This window comes from Fusarium oxysporum, chromosome 1 (genome assembly GCF_000149955.1).
Source record: "Fusarium oxysporum f. sp. lycopersici 4287 chromosome 1, whole genome shotgun sequence".
NCBI lineage: Eukaryota > Fungi > Ascomycota > Sordariomycetes > Hypocreales > Nectriaceae > Fusarium > Fusarium oxysporum.
In genome coordinates, this window is record NC_030986.1 from 4,588,693 (window position 1) to 4,607,629 (window position 18,937).

The 18,937-nt window shown below is 49.0% G+C and overlaps 6 protein-coding genes across 18 annotated transcripts; 4 read left to right on the plus strand and 2 right to left on the minus strand.

Moving 5' to 3' along the window:
• Nucleotides 1-532: 532 nt before the first annotated feature.
• FOXG_00944 (uncharacterized protein) lies at nt 533-5,082 on the plus strand. Of its 8 annotated transcripts, none has more exons than XM_018377609.1 (4): nt 535-873; nt 956-1,264; nt 1,310-2,073; nt 2,122-5,008. In XM_018377609.1, exons 3-4 carry the CDS (start codon nt 1,507-1,509, stop codon nt 4,501-4,503), a joined length of 2,949 nt encoding a protein of 982 aa, XP_018233367.1. In that variant the 5' UTR covers nt 535-873; nt 956-1,264; nt 1,310-1,506; the 3' UTR covers nt 4,504-5,008. The 8 variants fall into 8 exon arrangements, with proteins under 8 accessions (XP_018233365.1, XP_018233366.1, XP_018233367.1 ...); XM_018377611.1 differs by having other exon boundaries at nt 746-873; nt 944-1,264; nt 2,122-5,001; XM_018377612.1 differs by having other exon boundaries at nt 761-873; nt 944-1,898; nt 1,962-2,073; nt 2,122-4,992.
• Nucleotides 5,083-5,160: 78 nt separating this feature from the next.
• FOXG_00945 (uncharacterized protein) lies at nt 5,161-7,268 on the plus strand (the record flags this gene model as incomplete). Of its 4 annotated transcripts, none has more annotated exons than XM_018377616.1 (3): nt 5,161-6,231; nt 6,307-6,618; nt 6,675-7,268. In XM_018377616.1, exon 1 carries the CDS (start codon nt 5,338-5,340, stop codon nt 6,157-6,159), a length of 822 nt encoding a protein of 273 aa, XP_018233374.1. In that variant the 5' UTR covers nt 5,161-5,337. The 4 variants fall into 4 exon arrangements, with proteins under 4 accessions (XP_018233374.1, XP_018233375.1, XP_018233373.1 ...); XM_018377617.1 differs by having other exon boundaries at nt 6,678-7,268; XM_018377618.1 differs by lacking the exons at nt 6,307-6,618; nt 6,675-7,268 and having other exon boundaries at nt 5,232-6,055; nt 6,128-6,159.
• Nucleotides 5,162-7,576, minus strand: FOXG_00946 (enoyl reductase). Its single transcript, XM_018377619.1, has 3 exons — nt 7,431-7,576; nt 7,144-7,368; nt 5,162-7,088 (listed from the first exon to the last, which is right to left on the minus strand). The coding sequence occupies exons 1-3, from the start codon at nt 7,465-7,467 to the stop codon at nt 6,424-6,426; spliced, it is 927 nt and encodes a 308-aa protein (XP_018233377.1). The 5' UTR covers nt 7,468-7,576; the 3' UTR covers nt 5,162-6,423.
• A 1,465-nt stretch (nt 7,577-9,041) lies between these two features.
• Nucleotides 9,042-11,468, plus strand: FOXG_00947 (uncharacterized protein; the record flags this gene model as incomplete). The annotated part of the gene is made up of 2 exons (XM_018377620.1): nt 9,042-10,348; nt 10,418-11,468. 2 exons carry the CDS (start codon nt 9,042-9,044, stop codon nt 11,466-11,468), a joined length of 2,358 nt encoding a protein of 785 aa, XP_018233378.1.
• Nucleotides 11,469-11,989: 521 nt separating this feature from the next.
• FOXG_00948 (40S ribosomal protein S8) lies at nt 11,990-13,468 on the plus strand. 2 transcript variants are annotated; one of them, XM_018377622.1, is made up of 3 exons: nt 11,990-12,093; nt 12,264-12,338; nt 12,403-13,468. In XM_018377622.1, the coding sequence occupies exons 2-3, from the start codon at nt 12,275-12,277 to the stop codon at nt 12,957-12,959; spliced, it is 621 nt and encodes a 206-aa protein (XP_018233380.1). In that variant the 5' UTR covers nt 11,990-12,093; nt 12,264-12,274; the 3' UTR covers nt 12,960-13,468. The 2 variants fall into 2 exon arrangements, with proteins under 2 accessions (XP_018233380.1, XP_018233379.1); XM_018377621.1 differs by having other exon boundaries at nt 11,990-12,338; nt 12,403-13,456.
• On the minus strand, nt 13,105-17,199 carry FOXG_00949 (uncharacterized protein). Of its 2 annotated transcripts, XM_018377623.1 has the most exons (5): nt 16,339-17,199; nt 15,926-16,241; nt 14,660-15,873; nt 13,667-14,608; nt 13,105-13,603 (listed from the first exon to the last, which is right to left on the minus strand). In XM_018377623.1, the coding sequence occupies exons 1-5, from the start codon at nt 16,723-16,725 to the stop codon at nt 13,541-13,543; spliced, it is 2,922 nt and encodes a 973-aa protein (XP_018233381.1). In that variant the 5' UTR covers nt 16,726-17,199; the 3' UTR covers nt 13,105-13,540. The 2 variants fall into 2 exon arrangements, with proteins under 2 accessions (XP_018233381.1, XP_018233382.1); XM_018377624.1 differs by lacking the exon at nt 16,339-17,199 and having other exon boundaries at nt 15,926-16,274.
• Nucleotides 17,200-18,937: the final 1,738 nt, after the last annotated feature.

The window sequence follows — 18,937 nt, forward strand, 5'->3', positions numbered from 1 at the left end:
AGGCGTGCAATAACGTGCGGCGAGGAAGAAAAAGAAGGGTTTCTGGGGGTGAGGTCTCGTCTTTTGAATAACAATAAGTTATAATTCAAAAAGAAAAAAAAATGAAAAATAAAAATAAAAAAAAATCCGTAGCCTGATGTTGATTAGACTGAGTCAAAATTGCCCTGACTTACCAGAATGTGAATTGTTGAAGATTAAATTCAATTGCTCACAAGTCATTCATAGAAGATGATAAATTATTCTACCATAGTACTGTTCCTGGTCTTTTCTTCCTCACACGTTAGACTTCAGCCTCCAGACCAGCCGCCCCGCACTGTGTTTCACTTTACGATGGGTCCAACTGTCCGTTGGCGCTGAGGCGGCCCCACCATTGAACCGTGAAGTGCTGACCAAAACACTTTCATGGGTTGTTACCCCTATCTGATGCGCTATCCCCTATCCAAGCATGAGACAAGGGACTGCCAGGGGCGATTGGGGGAAGCTGGTACTCCTGAGAAAATACACAATCGAACTGCAACTTATTAACTGATATGAATCAGTAGCCAGAGCAGACTTCTGTGTTTCTATGTCCTTAACCAACATAGACGAAGGTACCTGACCTTCCAATCTACTATATTTGAGTGGCGCGTTAAGAAGGGACAGACAATCAGTCAGTACCTATCTTAGTAGGTACCTGTCAAAGGTACAGCGGGCCTTCACCCCCATTACATCGGCTGCAGCATGTGCCTGAGCACCCTCCATTCATCAAGCTCTCTTTCACTTTCGACCTTCTGTTTGTTTGACTCTGTTTTGAGTTTTTGATATCCAGAGCCAGTCCACATTCAAACTGCCAAGGGCTAGGGGAGATCTAACGGGGGTCATCCCGGTTACTAGGTATTTTCACCACCCTTACCTTGCCTTACCTTACATCCTGCCATGGTGTTGCAAAACTTACTTACCAAAGACGGAATCTCAGCCCGACCTCATCGCCTCCCGAGTCTGCATCAGCTCATTACGGCCCTTCCCGCAGCATTCCTCTTCTTCAACCCTTCTCTCCAAATCCTGTCTTTGGAGTATCTCCATCCAACGGGTTCTCGTCGATCGCTGCCATCGGCAAGTCTCATTTGAGTCTCGACGAAGCAGTACGCTCGATTTTAATTCCAACACTTATCTCGATACAAACAGGCCCGAAACCTGAACAACGCGCTGCCTTTTTGGCCCCGATCGAATATATAAACATGACCTTATCGATCTCGTCGTCGATACAGCCTTGATTGGCCTAAACGTTAGAGATACCGATCGCAGGCTTGACTTTCACTGAGACAGACAGGCCTCGGTTTGCGCCTACGCTTTGGTCAAAAGACGAACGCAGACACGGCAACAGAGGTCTTCTGAAACGGTTCATCCTTCAAGCATCGACATATCGTCATAAAATTCCAACGGCTCCCCCCTCGATCGATTTCTCCACCGGCGCGCCTCCCCACGTTTCTTACTTGAGCCGCGCATTCCTCATATTGACTGTCCGCCATGGAACGGCCAGATCGACTCGCCGGCTCGTCCGTCGGTTCTGCATCGCAGGCTTCAGTCCCAAGAAGCTTACCCGAAAACCATATATCTGGACGACGTCCAGTCCCAAACTCAGCGGCCACGTCTAACGGACCGCCACCTCCTCCTCCTATTCCTTCCTTGCGAAGCGTTCCCTCCAGTTCCTCTCTTTCTGCCGCGGGCATGTCGGCAGCTCAGGTTATTAGTCTCGCGCGTGAGGCAATGCAAAATGCCATCGAAAGCGAGAGCCAAGCTGCTGAAGCAGGCGCCGTCAGCACAGGGCTCAGAACCGGAGTCACAATTGACCTCAGTCGCAAAGGGATCCAAAAATTACCAGATGAAGTTGTGGATATTGTCAAGGGTGATCTGGAGCGGTCCGTTTCCATGGGACCATCTTCAGCAACGCGGTCGGATACTGATACCTATACGGTCTCCAGACTAGCACTGTCTCATAACCAACTGACAACATTACCCGCTCGCTTTTCTGAATGCACATCATTGCGATATCTCAACATCCGGGGCAATCAGATCAAGGAGTTTCCTATGCCTGTATGTCTCCCTCCTTAGCGTCGAGATATTTTCTAACAGCCTGGCTAGTTGTGCGATTTGAAATCATTGGAGATCCTTGACCTTGGCCGAAATCAACTTCGAAGTCTTCCTACAGATATTGTGCGACTCTCGTCATTGAAAGTTTTGTCTATTCCAAAGAACCAAATACGGGAGTTGCCACTATGTATTGCCGATATGGGGTCCTTACAAGTGATCAAGTTTGAGGGCAATCCCATTAACTTTCCGCCACGAGATGCAATACAAGTGCAAGCCGCAAGCCCCCCACATGAGGGCATTCAGAAAGACAACGAAGTTACGGAGGTGGCGGTAACGCTACAAATCAAAAGGTTTCTTAAGCAGCATGCTGTCAACGGCCGATCCGAATCTGATAACACAGGTGACGAATCTAGCGAGGGCGCGGAAACCCCTCGCTTCCCATTGAAAAGGGTTGCAAGTGGGAGATTCCCTGTCAAAGTAAGTGGTGCGGATTTGCCTGATATTCGTTCTCCCAATATTGGATCACGGGCGCCTCCGATACCATCGAGATCACACTATCGTGGACTTTCCCAACAAAACAGCGCTTTTCGACGACCCGGTGTCATGCCATTGACGATTGGCAATGTCAATGAACGTGTTCGTAGCAACTCAGAAAGCCTACTGAGGGCGGAGCGATCAGAGAGTCGCAACAGGCGCATGGGAATTGTCTCGAGAAAACCCTCTGACCTTGGTACACTTGATGAGATGCAAGTGAATAATCGATTTAGTCATTATCGTGGCCTGAGTCATGGATCTGCCATGCAAGGTAACCAAGCAACGACGAAGAGCCCTGCGACCCCAACGGAACCATACTTGGCACGTCCGATCTACGTGAGACGTCTTTCTGTCCTCCCTGAGCGGAGGCGAGAATCAAAAGTTTATGATCCAGTCATTGAAGCTGCTAAGGGCATCCTCTACTCGGTCTTTCAGATCCATCCTATGATCCAGATGCTCATGAGCTTGACGAGTGATGGGTCTGCTAAGCGATCTAGCCTTGAGATTGTGTTCTACAACACCAACTCCCATGTTGAGGAATTGGAGCAGGAAATCCAGAAACACGAGAACGCCTTGGTCGACCTCGACGACCGTTCCCAAAGAGAGAACGAAAACGTCCATCGAGCCTGTCAAACTCTGGTTAGCGCATATGGCCACGTTTGTACACTTTTAGCCGATAACATCGATACTTTCGTGAACAACGGAGATGCTCGATATATTCGAACGCTTCTGATGTTGCTCTATAATAGTATCATGGAACTACGTGTGACACTGTCGTCCGTTAGCGCAGAGGATGGGCGTCGGCAAGCAGCCTCCAAGGGGGACCAGATGGGTGAGCGTACTCTCAGGGCGCATGCACGTGAACCTTCCATTACCCCCACTGTTGGTAGGTCAACAGGAGCTCGCAACCGCAACGGCACTCTGGTACACCATCCGATCAATTTGCGTGTTGCTACAGATGTACCCGTGCCTACACCCCTTTCTGCGGCTTACCTCAATGGCAATGGTCGAACCGCCACCATTGCATCGGCCACTCCTCGATCAGGAGAATCTTTCTCCTCGATAGGTAGCCGCGGGATTTCTTCCGAGTTCACAGAAGAAGATCGGCAGTTTGAGAAGATATTCCTATCCTTGCAAAGGTCGACTGATCTCGTTATGGGGACACTTCCCAGTTTCCAAGCCCAGCTAACAGGTGGTTTGAGGAACGCCATGTATCAGAGGACCCCAGAAAGTGTAATTCAGCACTGGAAAGCCTTGATAACCATGTGTGGACATGTCATTCAACAGACGGAGATTCTCAAGAACAGACTGTCACTTATCAAGCTCAAGGAGCCTGGAGTTCGAACACAAGCGAGCTTCTGGAGTCTCTGTAACAACTTCAGTCACTCTTGGGCGGACATGATCTATCAGATCAAGTACGGCCCCAACAGTGTTCCACTGCCTCCTGATACCAGGGCACGATTACGACCGATTCAGCAGAGTATTAAGGAAACAAGCAACATCATCTCCAAGTCCCCTTGGCACTATCTTTTCAACCATCCCTCAGGCACGCCGAACGGGCAGATACACTACCCCCCTCGCGGTATGTCACCGACTCAAGTCCCGATCACGCCACAGAGTGCTGCTTTGGGCCCCGCCATGCAGGCGACAGTTCCCACCACGCCGCAAAGTGGTTCATTCGCAGCGGCATTCCACGGGAATGTCTTTGACCGAGCCGATGCTCTTATGGCCAACCCTGGTATCTCTATGGGGCGCAATGGAGGGTTTGGAAAGGGTCATATGGGATTCAGTTCATTGTCTTCACTATCTTCCATGTCCTCAGACGAGGGAATCCTTCCTTCTCATGGGCCACTTGGACCAGTACCACTCCGCCTGAACGGAGGCAAAGTTGCCTTTTAGATCACAGTGCCGAGTCCTTCCTTGGATCTCGAACTCAATACTTGCTGTTCGGTGCAGTCATTGCTGTTGTTTGCATAAGGCAAGGGGGTCATTTGGTTATCTTTAGAACTTATTGAGGCTTTTTGAACCCGCGTATTGAGGGAAAAAGTTCGCCGGAAGCCATTCCTTTACCGCATAGCCTTGGCGTTTGGGGTTGCAGTTGCATTTATTTGCCCAAAATCAGGTCGGTTGAATTATATTTGCATTTGATTTTCCACGTTGAGAGGGTTCGCAGCTTGTGTATGGGCATGATGTTAAACATGGTCTTTTTTGGAGGAGCAAAAGTTGGGAAGAGATGCCCGTCATGATGACCAACAAAGGTCTCCGAAGATAAATACGTAAATGATTCCGAGGTACTATCAAGGACTGAATGATATGGGTCAAAGCAGAGAGATGTTACATTGTACACTAGCACATAACGAATCTAATGCTCCTGATATTCATCGCAGAGATAACGAAACTTTGGGTGTAATCCAACAGCCACGGCTACTGGCTGATTACCTACTCAAAATGTAAGAGGGACTGTCTGATTTTTATTAATGCTCGCTTAATCGTTACAACTAAAGAGATGTTAGTCCGCCTCGTGTTCTTAACAAGTAGTCTATCCTGGTGCCACACCTGAAAGTCAGATCCCATGATCTTGGCCATCAGCCGCAACGAGACCAGGTGTAACTCGACCCCACCAACATGCAGTGTAAGTATGAGCAACGTGAAACGGCGAAGCTACATCTCTTATTTCGTCTTTAAACCAATTACTGTAAAGTGCATCAATATTCCACTGGCATCTAGCGCACTATGTCAACAGCAGCTGCTTCTTCGGCTACTTATCATCAGCCCAGCACTTCAGCCGCAGCCACAGCCACAGGCTCTTCATCTTCTTCCTCTTCTTCATTATCTCCTCGCCCGCCGACATCTCCTCCTCCCACGATCGCATCTCCGTCAGTCGCCCATGCCCATGCTCACGCACAAATCCCCTCCGCAGCGCAGCAGACTTCGCCGCCTCCTCCGCAACTACAGCCCACGCTCCCGTCGGCCGAGACACAGCGCCACGTAGCGGAAGCACGTCGCGCTGTCGTCGCAACGCTAGAGAACATGATGGACTCTGAGCTGCAATGGCGCGCATCTACGTTGCATTCCAACGCTGCGGCGCTGAGCAAGCAGGCGCAGGATGTGCAGCGGGCGACTGAAGGACTGCGTCGTGAAAACGTGAAGCTTGCGCGGGAGGCAGACGCTGCGGCGCGGAGGCTAAAGGAGCTCGGTAACGTGCAGAACTGGGCTGAGGTGCTGGAGCGCGACTTTCTCGTCCTGGAGGAGACTGTCAGACTCGCAAATACCGATCGTAGCTGTAGCTGCAGCGAATGCGGAAGCTATACTGGGAGTGAGAGTGACGGCGGTGATGTGGACGAGGACCAGCGGGCCATGAAGCTTGGCCAAGAAGAGAGGGGCACGGATGTTGAAGGGCGTAAAACGCTCCGTGTTGAGATGGATATCGATACGGAGAACCATGCGCCGGGTACGTTTTCCGATGCTAGTAGGAGCTTGACGGAGGCAGACTCCAGCGTGGGAAAGGGGGCTAAGGGATCAGATACGGCTTCTATGTCAACGATTTCACGATGAGAAGATCACCGAGCGAGTGATGAGTCACGACCATTCTGAGTACATTATGGGACCAGGGAACTGGCATCCACGGTATATGATTTTATGATAACCATTCATTATTGAACAATGCTATAGCATGATAGTCTAATACTGAGTATCCACCAGATCTACTCCGATCCGAACCACCTTTTGTTACCTATGGTGTAGCCCATGATAGCCTCTATATTGATGCGTCTCCTGATCTATGCCTGCCGAAATAGCTGTTTGTAAATTTACTCCTTCTCAGAGAAGACCGGGGAAGATGACGTATCTCTTCTTCTTGTACCTGTCGCCGAACTCTTTGCGATAGGCGCGCTCCTTACCCTTGGCCCAACTAATCATCTGTGCAGCACCAATAGAGATAAAGAAAGCGACGGTCCAGTCACGGCTGACAAGGATAACTCCGATCCATGCAAGCACCTCATATAAATAGTTTGGGCAAGTGACAATGCCGAAACCATAACCAACGGGGATCTTACGCTCAGTGCCACCAGTAGAACGCAGACTCGAAAGATATTGGTGAACAAGGGCATTCATGAGCTCGCCAAAGCAATAGAGAGCAACACCAATGGCATCAATGGCAGGAATGTCGGCCTTGGCTGCAAGGGAGTTGGGGTGGTAAATGGAGTAGGCACAGAGAACACCAGAGACAGCCCAGTAGAAGAAGCTGTTCTTGAAGATGTTCTTCCAGGGCATTGTGTTGGCAGAGAACTTGTGGACAAAGAGTGTCTCATACTCGCGCTTGAAGAAGTGTAGCATGATCATAGCAAAGGTGATCCATTGGGTTTGAGACATCTCGCCGTCTCCATTACGGTAGATGTACGGGCGGGCAGCGACAGCGAGGGCGTGGAAGATGATGGGTCCGAAGTACTCGACGACGAAGACGGTTCTCCAAGCGATTTGATAGCCTATGACAAGCGTTAGAGCGTGCTCCCCCAAAAACTTTTATCAGCTTCGACGCACCCATATCCTTCACGAGAACCTCGCCAGCGGAAACTACGGCGGGCTCATCGACGAGGCGAGCCTTGCGGTTCTTGAGGGTCTTTTTCGTGGTAGGATCATAGATTCCGATGCGATTGAAGTCTCCGAGCTTGGTTTCCTTTGCAATCAAGACCTTGAGTCCTTCAACAGTGGTATCAGGGTCGACCTCAATCGACTGTGGAAGGTTCTTGATCGGTTGCCTTGGAGCTAGAGAATGTTAACTTAGTTCCAAGATGAATGAGGCTGAGTGTAGATAGTAAAATACATACAGCGGTTGGTGAGCTTGATAGATCGAAGAGAAGCCATCGTATCTGTATCGTTTACTCAAAGTTGAACAACTTGGCAAAAAAAGGAGGGGAACAAGATCCTATCAAAGGAAGCAATGGTGTTGAGAACAAACAGGAAACAATTATTGGACGAGATTAGATAGAAAGGTACGTACCGTCTCTCAGTCGGGGACCTCGGCCTGATTTTGGTGGGGTGTCATGGAGGCTCCTTCCCGTCTGTTGAACCCCCTGGGGCTAAACTTTGTTGAGAAGAGGGCTCTGGCTTGGTACCTCAGAGGAGCCCATACATGAGGTAGTTGTCAGCTTGTGATAATTGAGACAGCTGATTGGCTGAGGTCACTTTGATTTTGAGCTTTAAATAACGACTACCTACCTTAGGTACTAAGTCAACATATACAGTTGAGTTTTATATACCATCAAGGGGAGGCAAGAAAACTTAGGATCTTTATTCCAAGTGACGAAAAGACTTGGGTAAGCTTAGTATACTTTGGTAGATCTTTAGACCAGTTAATTTTGGCACCCTGTTTTTATGTCAGAAGTTTTATTACCCCCGAGGACCATTCACATCAAGCCATGTTATGAATAGAGTCAGAGACACAAACAGAACACCCAGGAGTATTTATTATTGCTATCACGCTGGCAAGGTCGATCAAGTGATGATTGTTCATCTACTTGTTATTCTTGCAAATAACAGGAAAAGAAGAAGAAGAGGGGGATGGGGGAGTACAATTTCCCTCTACTATAGCTACAAGGTATTGAATCTATCGTAGCTACCAAACAGATCTTCTATCATAAAGCCAAGTTTACCCTCACCCACACAGCTCAGTATTATTATTGTAGGCAGTATTGAGTGTCATGGAGTCTCAAGAGTAGCATTGTTCGTGAAATACACTGCCAGCAGGATCAGCCCCACGAGCCTCACCACCACCTCATCCATAATCTTGAATACCTTGAGTGAAAAACATATTCACTCTTTCTTTTTTTTTTCCTTCTTTCTTTCTTCTTCTTTTTCCCCAACTTGCATAGCCCAAGCCAAAGTATCCCAAATTGGCATCTCTCGGCCACCGCGATTTGTTTGCTAGTAGCTATCCGGCAGCTGGCGATCAGCTGCCGGGTCATTCACGTCTTAACCTCACGCATGCCCTCTTGGCGCTTGAGCATTTCGTTATTCCACCCTTCACTAGGAGTTTTTTTTTTTTTTCCCCTTATATTCACAGTCTGCCCGAAACAGTTTCCCTTTACCCCAAACTACTATCACCGTGTCTTGTCGAAGAAGAGGCATCTTGTCCCTTCTATGAAGAGTCTCCGATACACCCTACTGTTTGCTCAAAGTCTGGGCATTATATCATATTTCATAGGTAAGCATACTCAGAGGAAAACATGGACAGCTTTAACTGACCTGAGCCCTTCTCTCAGACCTATAGCTTACGGTTACCTGATAACAAGCGAATGACTCGAAACAAGTCGACAAACCTGCTTGTCATAACCCATCTTTTGACTCTGTTGTCAAGCTGAATTATTGATCAACACATTCGCTTTGTTAAATATTCATCGCTTTACGAAGCCTACACATATGCATCGCCAGGCACTATCATGAATCCTTGTGCGCCAACATTTATCCCGGTTGAACCTTCGGGGGATGAGTTCTCTTCTGATGAAGATGGGTCTTCTACTCCGTCTTCCATGGAAGCACGACATCCAGATCAAGATGTGCGCTCACCCCGAGCACGACCCCGAGGTAGAACAATTCCTTCCATTACCATCGACCCCGAAGGATATGAATCCATGTTCCCTGCTCTTCGAACTGTGAACAAGGTTGATCCTCTCAAGATTCGGAGTCCGAAAATGAAAAGGAAACAGCGAAGCAGGCGCCAGATGTCCAGAGGCAAAGACGGCCGGGTCCAGTCTTCAAACTCGGTCAACGATGAACAGTTGAGCATAGGGCATCAGTTCTCACAGTCCTCTGATGATGAGGAAGAGGGCAGTAATGAGCCTCCCCTGGAATATCTGAAACCGACAGTTTACACTCCGAGGAAGTCACTTGAATTCCTCAAACCCGACGTTTATACACCTCCGGCCTCATCTCACAACTGTTTCAGTCGCCCTAGAACCAGGGCAAGCATGCGGCCGACTGACGCCAGAGCGAGAACCAGGTCTCCTAGGCGGGCATGGAGGCCCCCAACTCCCCATCCAGACGGTAGACCGCAAGGCTCCAGATTACGACGTGCACCTACACCAAACCAGAGAATTATGTCACCGGTTGGGTATCCAGTTCCTCTGGTTTTCCCAAATCCCACTTACAGCCACTTTCCATCAGAACCTCCCCATCCAATGATGCATCATCCGATCAACTATGCGCCACGTATGGGGCCATCTCTGGTGCCGCCTATGATGCCATACTCGCCTCTACCATGGCCTATTGCCCCGGTCCCGTGGTCGGCCCATTTGGCTCAACCAGAGATGATGATGGACTATCCGGCGTACTATGATAGCCATTATGAACAAATGGATTGGCCTTCATTTGAGGGAGAGAGTGGGATGTATTATGCGCCGCAGCCACCACCAACCCTGCCGCCACAGCATTTCATTTATTATCAGCCAGAGTCACATATGCGACCACAAATGCTGCCCCATAGTCAATACCGAATGCATTTGCAGCCTCCAGAAAGGTCTGGATTGTATCCAACTTCCCAGGGCAGTGATTCACAGAGTGACTCGAGGAGTCAGCACACGGAAAGCCAGCATGAGAAAAAGGCCAGTACCTCTAGTTCCGCCAAGGAAAGCAACTCTAGCTCCGGAGCAGCTACCAATGTGTCCGATACTACAACCCCTTTGAGAATTCAAGTCGATATGATCAAGGATCAAAGCGGAGGGGCACAGCCGGGGTCAAAGCACAACAAGTATCCTGATATTTAGATGACTTCAGTGCCTGTTGGTAAAGACCGTCAACTCCTCAGTGCTGTTTGCAGTGACGACTCGACGCAAGAAGAAGTCAAGAAAGAGCTTCGCAAGGCGGCTGACTATAGTAAGACCAAAGGGTTCATCCCAACTCGACAGGCACAAAATTCACAAGATTCTCCTCGCCTTGTGAGAGGTGCGAAGATCAACCTCAAGCGAGATACTGCACCCCAAGAGGAGAACAAAGCTCGAGAGACGCATAAACTGGTCGATCCGCTCCAAAATGCACCCAGAGGCCCATCTTCCGCGCGCCAACTTCCTCAGACGTTCAGTTCTACCGTGAAACAGGCTTTAAATTTGAATGGGCCTGAGTCGGGTTCATGGTCTCAATCCAAAAGATGGACAAGCTTTGCTACAAAGGAACGGCAGGCGTTTCAGAAGACGATGGCCAATTTGCGTTACATGAGCGCCGACCAGTCTCCATTTGTTCCTCAGAGCCCAGTAGAGCTGACAGCTTTCAAGGCAAATCTGGCAGAATCAAAGACAAGGAAGCTCGATCAAGAGGTTAAGCAACGCCTGGCAAGGACGAATGCGAGCGTTGATGAAGGCGTGGAGACTCAAGTCAAACCTATGATGAAGCTCCTCCGTGGGAAGAAATTTAAGGATTGTCTTTCCCCTGTGTTCGCAGCTAGCAATTGCTTCAACACATCACGGAACCAGCCGCCGTATGACGCTGGATGGCCAACCCTCACCGAACTCAAAGAAGAGGGGGATAAACGCTCCAGTCGACAGGGCCGGTGCCTGCCTCTCCCAAGGCTGGATCTCGTTTCTCGCAGATTATCTTCGGAAATATCTGAGGCTTGCAGCTCTGATGGGGCCGTCCGCAACGACAAGAGAACTGTTCAAGTTGGATCCCGTTATCTTTGTCCTGTGACACCAGAAGAGCCTTCTATTACCCCACCGATCGAGCTGCAATCAGAAGAAGCCCCTCTCATCCTCGCTACACTTCTTCAATCCATAAATGCAGCCGAAGATGATGCGAAAAGGACGGAAGAGGACAACGAGAAGACGATTGGACAGGAGCATGAGGAGAAGGCCGAGGAGAAAGGAGCAAGTGATTGAAAAGAGGGAAGATTCAAAGTAGAAACCGGCAGGAAAAGCTGGAAGGGCTACCCATGGCATAGGCTTAACATCATTTTTATTCGTAAATGATTGGATGTGCCAGCGCCGACGATACGCTTGGAGGCGCTTTGGACAGACTTTGAGATTTTGAGACAGGCAGTTCTAGGAAGATCTTCAGGATCCTTGCTATCAGATTCGAGGGGATTCAGAGGCTAGAACTGCAACAGATAGATATTACATCAAATGTGGATATGAAACAAAGGAAACCCTGGCAAGATGATAGTATAAGGTGCTCAGTGAACACTCAGGACACTTTTCCAGGCCATGCTGATTTTCATGATGTGAGTTGGGTGTTATACTATTGGTCATTGGTTTGCAGGGGGGTTGTAGGACTCTCCGCTCTCTTGAGTGGAATATCTATCTTCCGGCCAACGAACGATGCACCTGTGCACACATAGAATTATTATAGAGTCACGTGATGCTCTTGCCGAATCAGTTTTGGCAAGCCCTAACCTGCCGCACTTGCCAAACCCTCCACCCACCCACCCTTGAATCCTCGTTCAGCCAAAAAGTTCTTCACGACCATCCGCCAATTCGATTGCCTGGTGAGCGCCAACATCATCAGGTAAGTTGTCAGACGACAAGAACGAAGAGACGAGTTCAATACGCTGCGCTGCTCGATGATTCCCCATCTCGAAGATCCCGCTGATTGAGTTTCTCGCTCTTCTCTGTTCTCTCTGTCTCCGTCAAACAAGGACACTGGCTAACCACTTCGTCTTTTCTTCTCTCTTACAGAAACCGCAATCATGGGTATTTCGCGTGACTCTCGACACAAGCGCTCCGCCTCCGGTGCCAAGCGTGCCTACTACCGTGCGTAATAATTCCGAAAGCCCGTATGATCCTTTTGGACATACGTTCTGACCTTTGACAACAGGGAAGAAGCGCGCTTTCGAGGCTGGTCGCCAGGGTGCCAACACCCGTATTGGCCCCAAGCGCATTCACACCGTCCGAACCCGAGGTGGTAACCACAAGTACCGTGCCCTCCGTCTCGACTCCGGCAACTTTGCCTGGGGCTCCGAGGGTCTGACCCGCAAGACCCGTGTCATTGCCGTCGCCTATCACCCTTCCAACAACGAGCTTGTCCGAACAAACACCCTCACCAAGAGCGCCGTTGTCCAGGTTGATGCCGCTCCCTTCCGACAGTGGTACGAGGCCCACTACGGCCAGGCCATCGGCCGAAGACGTCAGAAGGCTCAGGCTGCCAAGGAGGGCAAGACTGAGGAGGAGGTGAAGAAGTCTAACGCTGTTGAGAAGAAGCAGGCCGCCCGTCTGTCTTCCCGCGGCAAGGTCGAGAGCGCCATCGAGAAGCAGTTCGAGGCTGGTCGACTCTACGCCGTTGTTTCCAGCCGACCCGGTCAGTCAGGCCGCGTTGATGGTTACATTCTGGAGGGTGAGGAGCTCGCTTTCTACCAGCGTAAGCTCCACAAGTAAACTTGTCAAAAAAAAGCCACATAAAGAACGAAATGTCGGCCCCTGGTATGGTGTTCAAGGATTTCTCGCTGTCTTGATAGTTAGGACAAGATGAGCTTAACATAACGCATCGGAATGGGTCCTTAGGGAATGAAAATTTTTCTTGCGCTGAATTTACTTCATGATCAAGGTTTCTGCACTTGCACAACGTGACTTGATGTTCTATTGGGAGGGCTTGAATGCCGAATCTAAAAAGTGTTTCATTCATTCTATATGGGGTATGTGTAGACGGGATAAGTCAACTACTATGCCCTCGCAGGCGACAAAAGGCTGAGTGTACTTTAGCATATTGCACCACTGTCAATGCTGTACAACAGTTCTCATCGTGAACAGTAGCAAAATACGGGAATCGACGCCGCTATTGTCTTATTCCCAGTATACTGTCATTACAAATGCCTAATCCGACATTTTCAGCAAGCTAGCCAACAGGGCCAACTGCAGTAAGCTAAAAGTGGAATCGGGTAAACAAGAATACTTTATACATGAAGTATGGTTCAGGACCAAATAACCAGAACAAGTTTACGGGAGTTCTTTCGATTTTCTCATGCAAACTGACGCTTCAAGTCAGTCCACTTACGATTCAAGGTCTCGTGCTGAGAATTGATCTAGAATGATGCGTCAGTAAATCAACTTCAAAGAAACAAGAGTGAGCAATGGGAAGAACTCACCTCTGCATAGCGCAGCTTTGTCTGGACCAACTCTTCTTCCAACTCGGACAACTCCTTTTCGAGTCTTTGATTCTCCTCATGAACATGCATATTGCGTTTCATCAGATCGTCCCGCTCAAGTTTCCATGTCTCCTCTATTTCCATGGGTTGCTTCTCAATGACGATCTTCAACTCCCGAACTTGACCCCTCATGCTGTCATTCTCGTCTCTGAGTTCCTGGTTTTCGACCTTTGTGTGCACAAGCTCTGTTGCCAGATCTGCTTGCTCACGATCGCATACTTCAACCCTCTCCTCCAGTTTCCGGACTTGAATGGAGAGATTATGATTCGCTGTGCGGAGCTCCAAGAGTTCGTTCTCACGATCCTTCTCGGCCTTGGTTTTCTCTTCCCATTCTGTGCTATAAGATTTGAGCATTTCTGGAGTGATTTTAACTTCGCAGGCATCTTTTACGAGTTGGTCTGCACGATAGACTTCCTTATCAATGCTAGAGCTCGAGCTTCCAAAGAAACCATTTTCAAGAAGACTGCCATGGCTAGGATCCTTATCAATATAGACGTCGAACAGTTTGTCCTTAAGGTATGTGGTGAGTTGCTGCATGTCAGATAATCCCAGAAGAATGCTGGCATTCTTCTGCATTAGAACAATTCCGAAGCGTAGAATTGCTGACAAGCCCTCGGAGAAGATAAGGTCGTAGATGCGGAGGACTAGTTGAAGAGGGAACCGGTAGGCAAAAAGCGTCAAAAACCATTGCGTGGCATAGAGATGAGGAGATATTCCCCGCCGGTGAAGATGGCAGTACAATGCTGGCTCGAAGTCTTCCAAAAGCCGCTCGAACTGATAAAGATGCATGTGCAATCCCGGCATATCCTGGATAAACAAATCTCGCAGCTTGTAGTGATTCATTAGTCGAACGAGGAGACAGAAAGCTTCCTGCTCAGGCATCTAGAGAGCATTGTGAGCATGTCGCAAAAGTCGTGCAAGAGTCAGACTTACGTTGAATAGTAGTGGCATGATGAGAAAGTTCATACCCTGGGCGTAGCCAACACCTTCGTCAAAAAGGGCATATGCCTTGCAGACACCAAACAGGCCCTCTTGAAGCCCAGCAGCAGCCGCATACTTAGAATAGCTGGTTCGGGCACCAAGATCCCGGCGTATTGTCTTTTCCAGTTTCTGTAGTGTCGCCGCGTCCTCCTTGTCCTTCCGCTTCCGCTCAGCCGCTGCGGCAGCTTGAGCTTTCAAAACAGCCTCAGCACTCTTCTCGTTTGGAGATGGCGTGCCGTTTGTACCTGAGTGGTCCGAATTGATGGAAGAGGCTGATGATGTGACGGCGTCCCCGCTATGAACGCTGAGGTTTCCGTTGCTCAGCGAACTAGCAGTCGTACTATTACTGTGACGGTCTTTGCTCTTGTCTGTACCGCGAGCCACCAGATCTTTGTATACTAATTCCAAGTCGTCATTCTTGCTATCAGCCAACACCTGCCAGACAACGCCACGGATTGCACTAGGGATGCCGGTTGCAATAGCTTTGTTCAGTTCCTCGGCGCTAGTTCGAGCAACAGCAGCCGGCCCCTCATATACAACAGATTGCCACAAGTCCCAATCGACTTTTTCTTCTGAAATGGCCGAAGGTCCTGCGTTGACTCCCGCGACTGTGCCGGGGGCCAGCCCAGGAATAGGCTGAGGAACAGGCGACGACGGGGGCTTCTCTTGGGGTTGGCCTTCATCACCTGGCAAAGTAAGGCCAAGAGCTCCGTCATATTTACTACTGTCACCTTCGGCCATTGCGCGAGCAGCCTCTTCTTGTTGTCGCAGTTGTTTGAATCTGTCTTTCAGGGTGACCCGTTGGGCAGGGTCACCGGGTAGTGAGTCTCCATCCTTTTCCTCCTCTAGTCGACTCAACATCATTTCAGGATTGCTTGATAGTGTTGCAATCGAACCAGCTGTGTTCCTTCGGCCAGCAGGGGGGGGTGGAAGCGGGGGTTCTCTCTCTTTGCTGGAGCTTCGAGAAAGCCAAGAGAAAGGGCTTGTCAGCTTTCGGCTGGGTGGTGGCGGAGGCTGAGGCACTGGTGGGGTGGGCGCAAGTGTAGCTGCTGGTGGCACAGGGCTTTTCGAAGTATCAGCGGCGGGCGACCAAGGCATAGACGGAAGAGAGATGCTGTTCAGAGATATCGTCTTGCTGTTTGGTTTCGGTGGAAGATCTTTTGGCACTACAAAGATCAGTATTATGCGCAGTGATAAAGGCAACGAGAATGTGCATACCTGGAGATGGGGGCGTATCGTCGTCAAGACTGACGTTATCCAGATTTGAAGTATTGGAAATTCGTGTAGAAGCTATTGACGGTTTGCGTCGTGATTGCTCTCCTTTGACGCTGCCTGCCTCGGATCCAGTGACCTTATGCTGAGTGACCTTTGTGTCTAGAGTATCCTCGTGGGGATGCGACTCTTCAGACCGCCGATCGGTTGGCTCCTCCACTTCGCTGTCACGGCGTTTGGCCTGTGAAATGTTTCGTTTGGTAAGGGACCTTGCAGGGGACTGCGTTACAGCATCTTCGAATTTATCATCAGCGTCGGATGCCTAAAGAAATTAATTAGCATTGAAGCGAAATAAGGGAGGGCATCTGTCGTGTGACTGGCACCGCAGTAGTCGAGGGAGGAATGTGGGATAAACCTACCGACATAGTGTCGTCAGACTCCGTGCCAGACGAGAGTCTTTTGACATTGGTGTCGTTTTGCGACAGCTGCTCTTGTTGATTTTCCTCTGGCTTGTCATTTGTCTCTTCTGGTTTTTCTTCGTGCTTGTCTTCGTGCTTCACTTCAGTGTTGTCTTCAGCCTTATCTTCATGATTCTCTGCTATGCTGTCTTCGTCCTTTTTGTGTATGTCTAAACCTTCTTGTTTGTCCTCCATTGTGGGTGTTGTTTCTTTTTCGTCGTGTGCCTCTGGCCCATCTTGCTTCTCGGACATTTCATGGGTCTTCTGCTGCTGCTGCTCATGCTTTTCAGGCTCGGTATCGATGTGATGTTGGGCTACCGGCGAGGCGACATCTTGCGGTTGCGACATGGTTGAGGAGGAGGGTGTTGAATGGTTTGAAGGTAACGGCGTGTTCTTCTCGTCGAGGATAAAGGAACGGTTAGGTGGCCTCGACCCATGTATCAAAGCCAGATAAAGAAGCAATCAATGCAGATTGTATCAGGGAAATTGGGAACGAGAGACTAGGTACTGCGTCCGGCGGCAGAATGAATGGAAGAATGCCAGAAGCCAGCTGTTGACAGAAATCCGATCCAAGGGGGGGTGTTGTGGCGTTGGTGTTCTTGTCTGCCCCCTTACTACGTTGACAGTGGAACTGGAACTAGAATTGGAAGCTCGCAAGGGTTGTGACAGTGAGGCGCCGACGGAGTTCGCCAAAAATAAATCGGGGCGGCCCTGTAGCAGGAGTACGGGCGAGGCTGGCTGGCTGGCACTGAGAGGTTGATGAACGGGCAGCCCAGTGGACCCTGGGACATGGACTCAGTTAAAAGGTGTAGTTGAGCTCCCCCGCCCTGCCCACCAAAGGGGGGACCAGCAGAGCTTGAGAATGGAGCTATTTTAGGAGACGCCCTGATTATCGATTCAGCTAGAAGAAAACGTCAGACAACAAAGTCTGGAATGTAGATTATCCCTTCATTATGTGGCCGTTTTGATTATAATGTTCTATGGCTGGCTTTGTTTGGAATTCAAAATCGCATCACTTCGACTTGAGGCTTATACCTTGGGTAGTTATCCTGTAGTTACGCTGCACTGGTCTTCCAAGTTGTGTAGAATGCGGCCTGTCTTATCTGTGCAAGAATCTCTGCTTGAACTCATGGAGAGGGCCTTTGGTCTAAGTTTTCTGCACACGGCCAACTCAATCTTAGACATATAACATGATTGCCGGTGCGAGTTTGAGTCTATCGAACTACATAGGTCCTGTGGCAATTTAGTGGTAAGGGTTTTGTGAGATGACTTGGAATTTTATTGCAGCTTGGATGGTCAAACAATATCTCATTTGGCTGTCAGACGGGGGTGAACAAAATCATGCCTCTAGATTAAGTATAATTTTAGTCTGTAGACATCCAATCTGAGCCTACCTATCCTTCAAGCTCCGGTCTTTCTTTAAAAACAGCATCCAAGATCTCATCCTCACACCTTGCCAGCGTTTCCCACCATCCAATATCTTGCATGTCACAGCAAAGCGAGTCGTAATACGGTAACTTCAGCTGAACGCCACATTTATCGCTCTCGGTATTGGATGTCACAACCCCTCCCTTAATACAGATATCCTTTTATTTTTATTTTTACTTTACGCTCCAATGGCGTCAGAGTCTAGTCTAGTTGCCAAACTGTGGTTACGTTCCATTCTCGATTTCACGTTGATGTCATAAGCGCATTGGCTTATGCATAGTCGAAATAGGCACTCGGGATATAACAAGACGGGTCAAGTGTTAGACTAAGCCAAAAGCTTGGGGGACCCCTTGCTGGAGCAAGGTCTTCCTATGGTAGGTATATGACTGACTAATATCAAGCCGATACTTTGTTTCACGAGTCCTTTTCTGGCTTAGAATTACGTGGGTCTTGTAGTATCCAATGGTGACCTGAGAGTGCCTGTTTCATGGGCAAATTCCCAAACTAGCTCTTAGACGGTATACTAAATTTTGAATCCAGCTGTTGGAGGGTTGTCATTACAGATGTATAGATGCCAGTCTGGAGAATACAGCATTACCTTGAGGGTTTGGTAGAGTTCCTTTCGCTGAGACTGGGCAATTGTTTCATCGGATTTTTTTCTAGGGTTAGCCTGATAATCTTGATATCCATCTTCAGGTCTTCCTCACTTAATAACGACGTGCTTAATAATAAGTTTGGGGATATTGGTTACCCGATAGATCAATATTAGGTACTGAGCGAGGATCAATAGCAGGCTTGACTGGCATGGTGGTTAAGATTCTGTGTTGTCACCCATATGGTGAGCGCAAAAAAACCTAGGCATAATGCAGAGTGTGAGCAACACACGTAGTGTACGTTAGTGGTCGAATGACGGAAGAAGGAAAATAACGTATAACCAGCCGTGGATCTCGCTCTGAAGACGCATAGCATATATCTGCTCTCAAAAGCTGCCTGACACATGCCTACTTCAGGTATCGCCTGCTGGTGGTAAGAGAAGACATACAAATCAGTAATGAACCCAGACCCAATGCCTGTTGCGGCCTTCGAAGTGAAACGTACTAGATACAGCTACCCTATAATTCAATGTTTGTCT

What these genes read in the sequence shown, in the direction of transcription:
- FOXG_00948 (XM_018377622.1), top strand. Translation starts at nt 12,275, where the DNA reads ATGGGTATTTCGCGTGACTCTCGACACAAGCGCTCCGCCTCCGGTGCC. An exon ending in TGCCAAGCGTGCCTACTACC is followed by an intron (nt 12,339 to 12,402) that starts GTGCGTAATAAT and finishes CTTTGACAACAG; the next exon opens with GGAAGAAGCGCGCTTTCGAG.
- FOXG_00944 (XM_018377607.1), top strand. Translation starts at nt 1,507, where the DNA reads ATGGAACGGCCAGATCGACTCGCCGGCTCGTCCGTCGGTTCTGCATCG. An exon ending in TCAAGGAGTTTCCTATGCCT is followed by an intron (nt 2,074 to 2,121) that starts GTATGTCTCCCT and finishes CAGCCTGGCTAG; the next exon opens with TTGTGCGATTTGAAATCATT.
- FOXG_00946 (XM_018377619.1), bottom strand. Translation starts at nt 7,467, where the DNA reads ATGGCTTCTCTTCGATCTATCAAGCTCACCAACCGCT. An exon ending in TATCAAGCTCACCAACCGCT is followed by an intron (nt 7,369 to 7,430) that starts GTATGTATTTTA and finishes AACATTCTCTAG; the next exon opens with CTCCAAGGCAACCGATCAAG. An exon ending in GGTTCTCGTGAAGGATATGG is followed by an intron (nt 7,089 to 7,143) that starts GTGCGTCGAAGC and finishes CGCTTGTCATAG; the next exon opens with GCTATCAAATCGCTTGGAGA.
- FOXG_00949 (XM_018377623.1), bottom strand. Translation starts at nt 16,725, where the DNA reads ATGTCGCAACCGCAAGATGTCGCCTCGCCGGTAGCCCAACATCACATC. An exon ending in TCATGCCACTACTATTCAAC is followed by an intron (nt 14,609 to 14,659) that starts GTAAGTCTGACT and finishes AATGCTCTCTAG; the next exon opens with ATGCCTGAGCAGGAAGCTTT. An exon ending in CAAAGCTGCGCTATGCAGAG is followed by an intron (nt 13,604 to 13,666) that starts GTGAGTTCTTCC and finishes GCATCATTCTAG; the next exon opens with ATCAATTCTCAGCACGAGAC.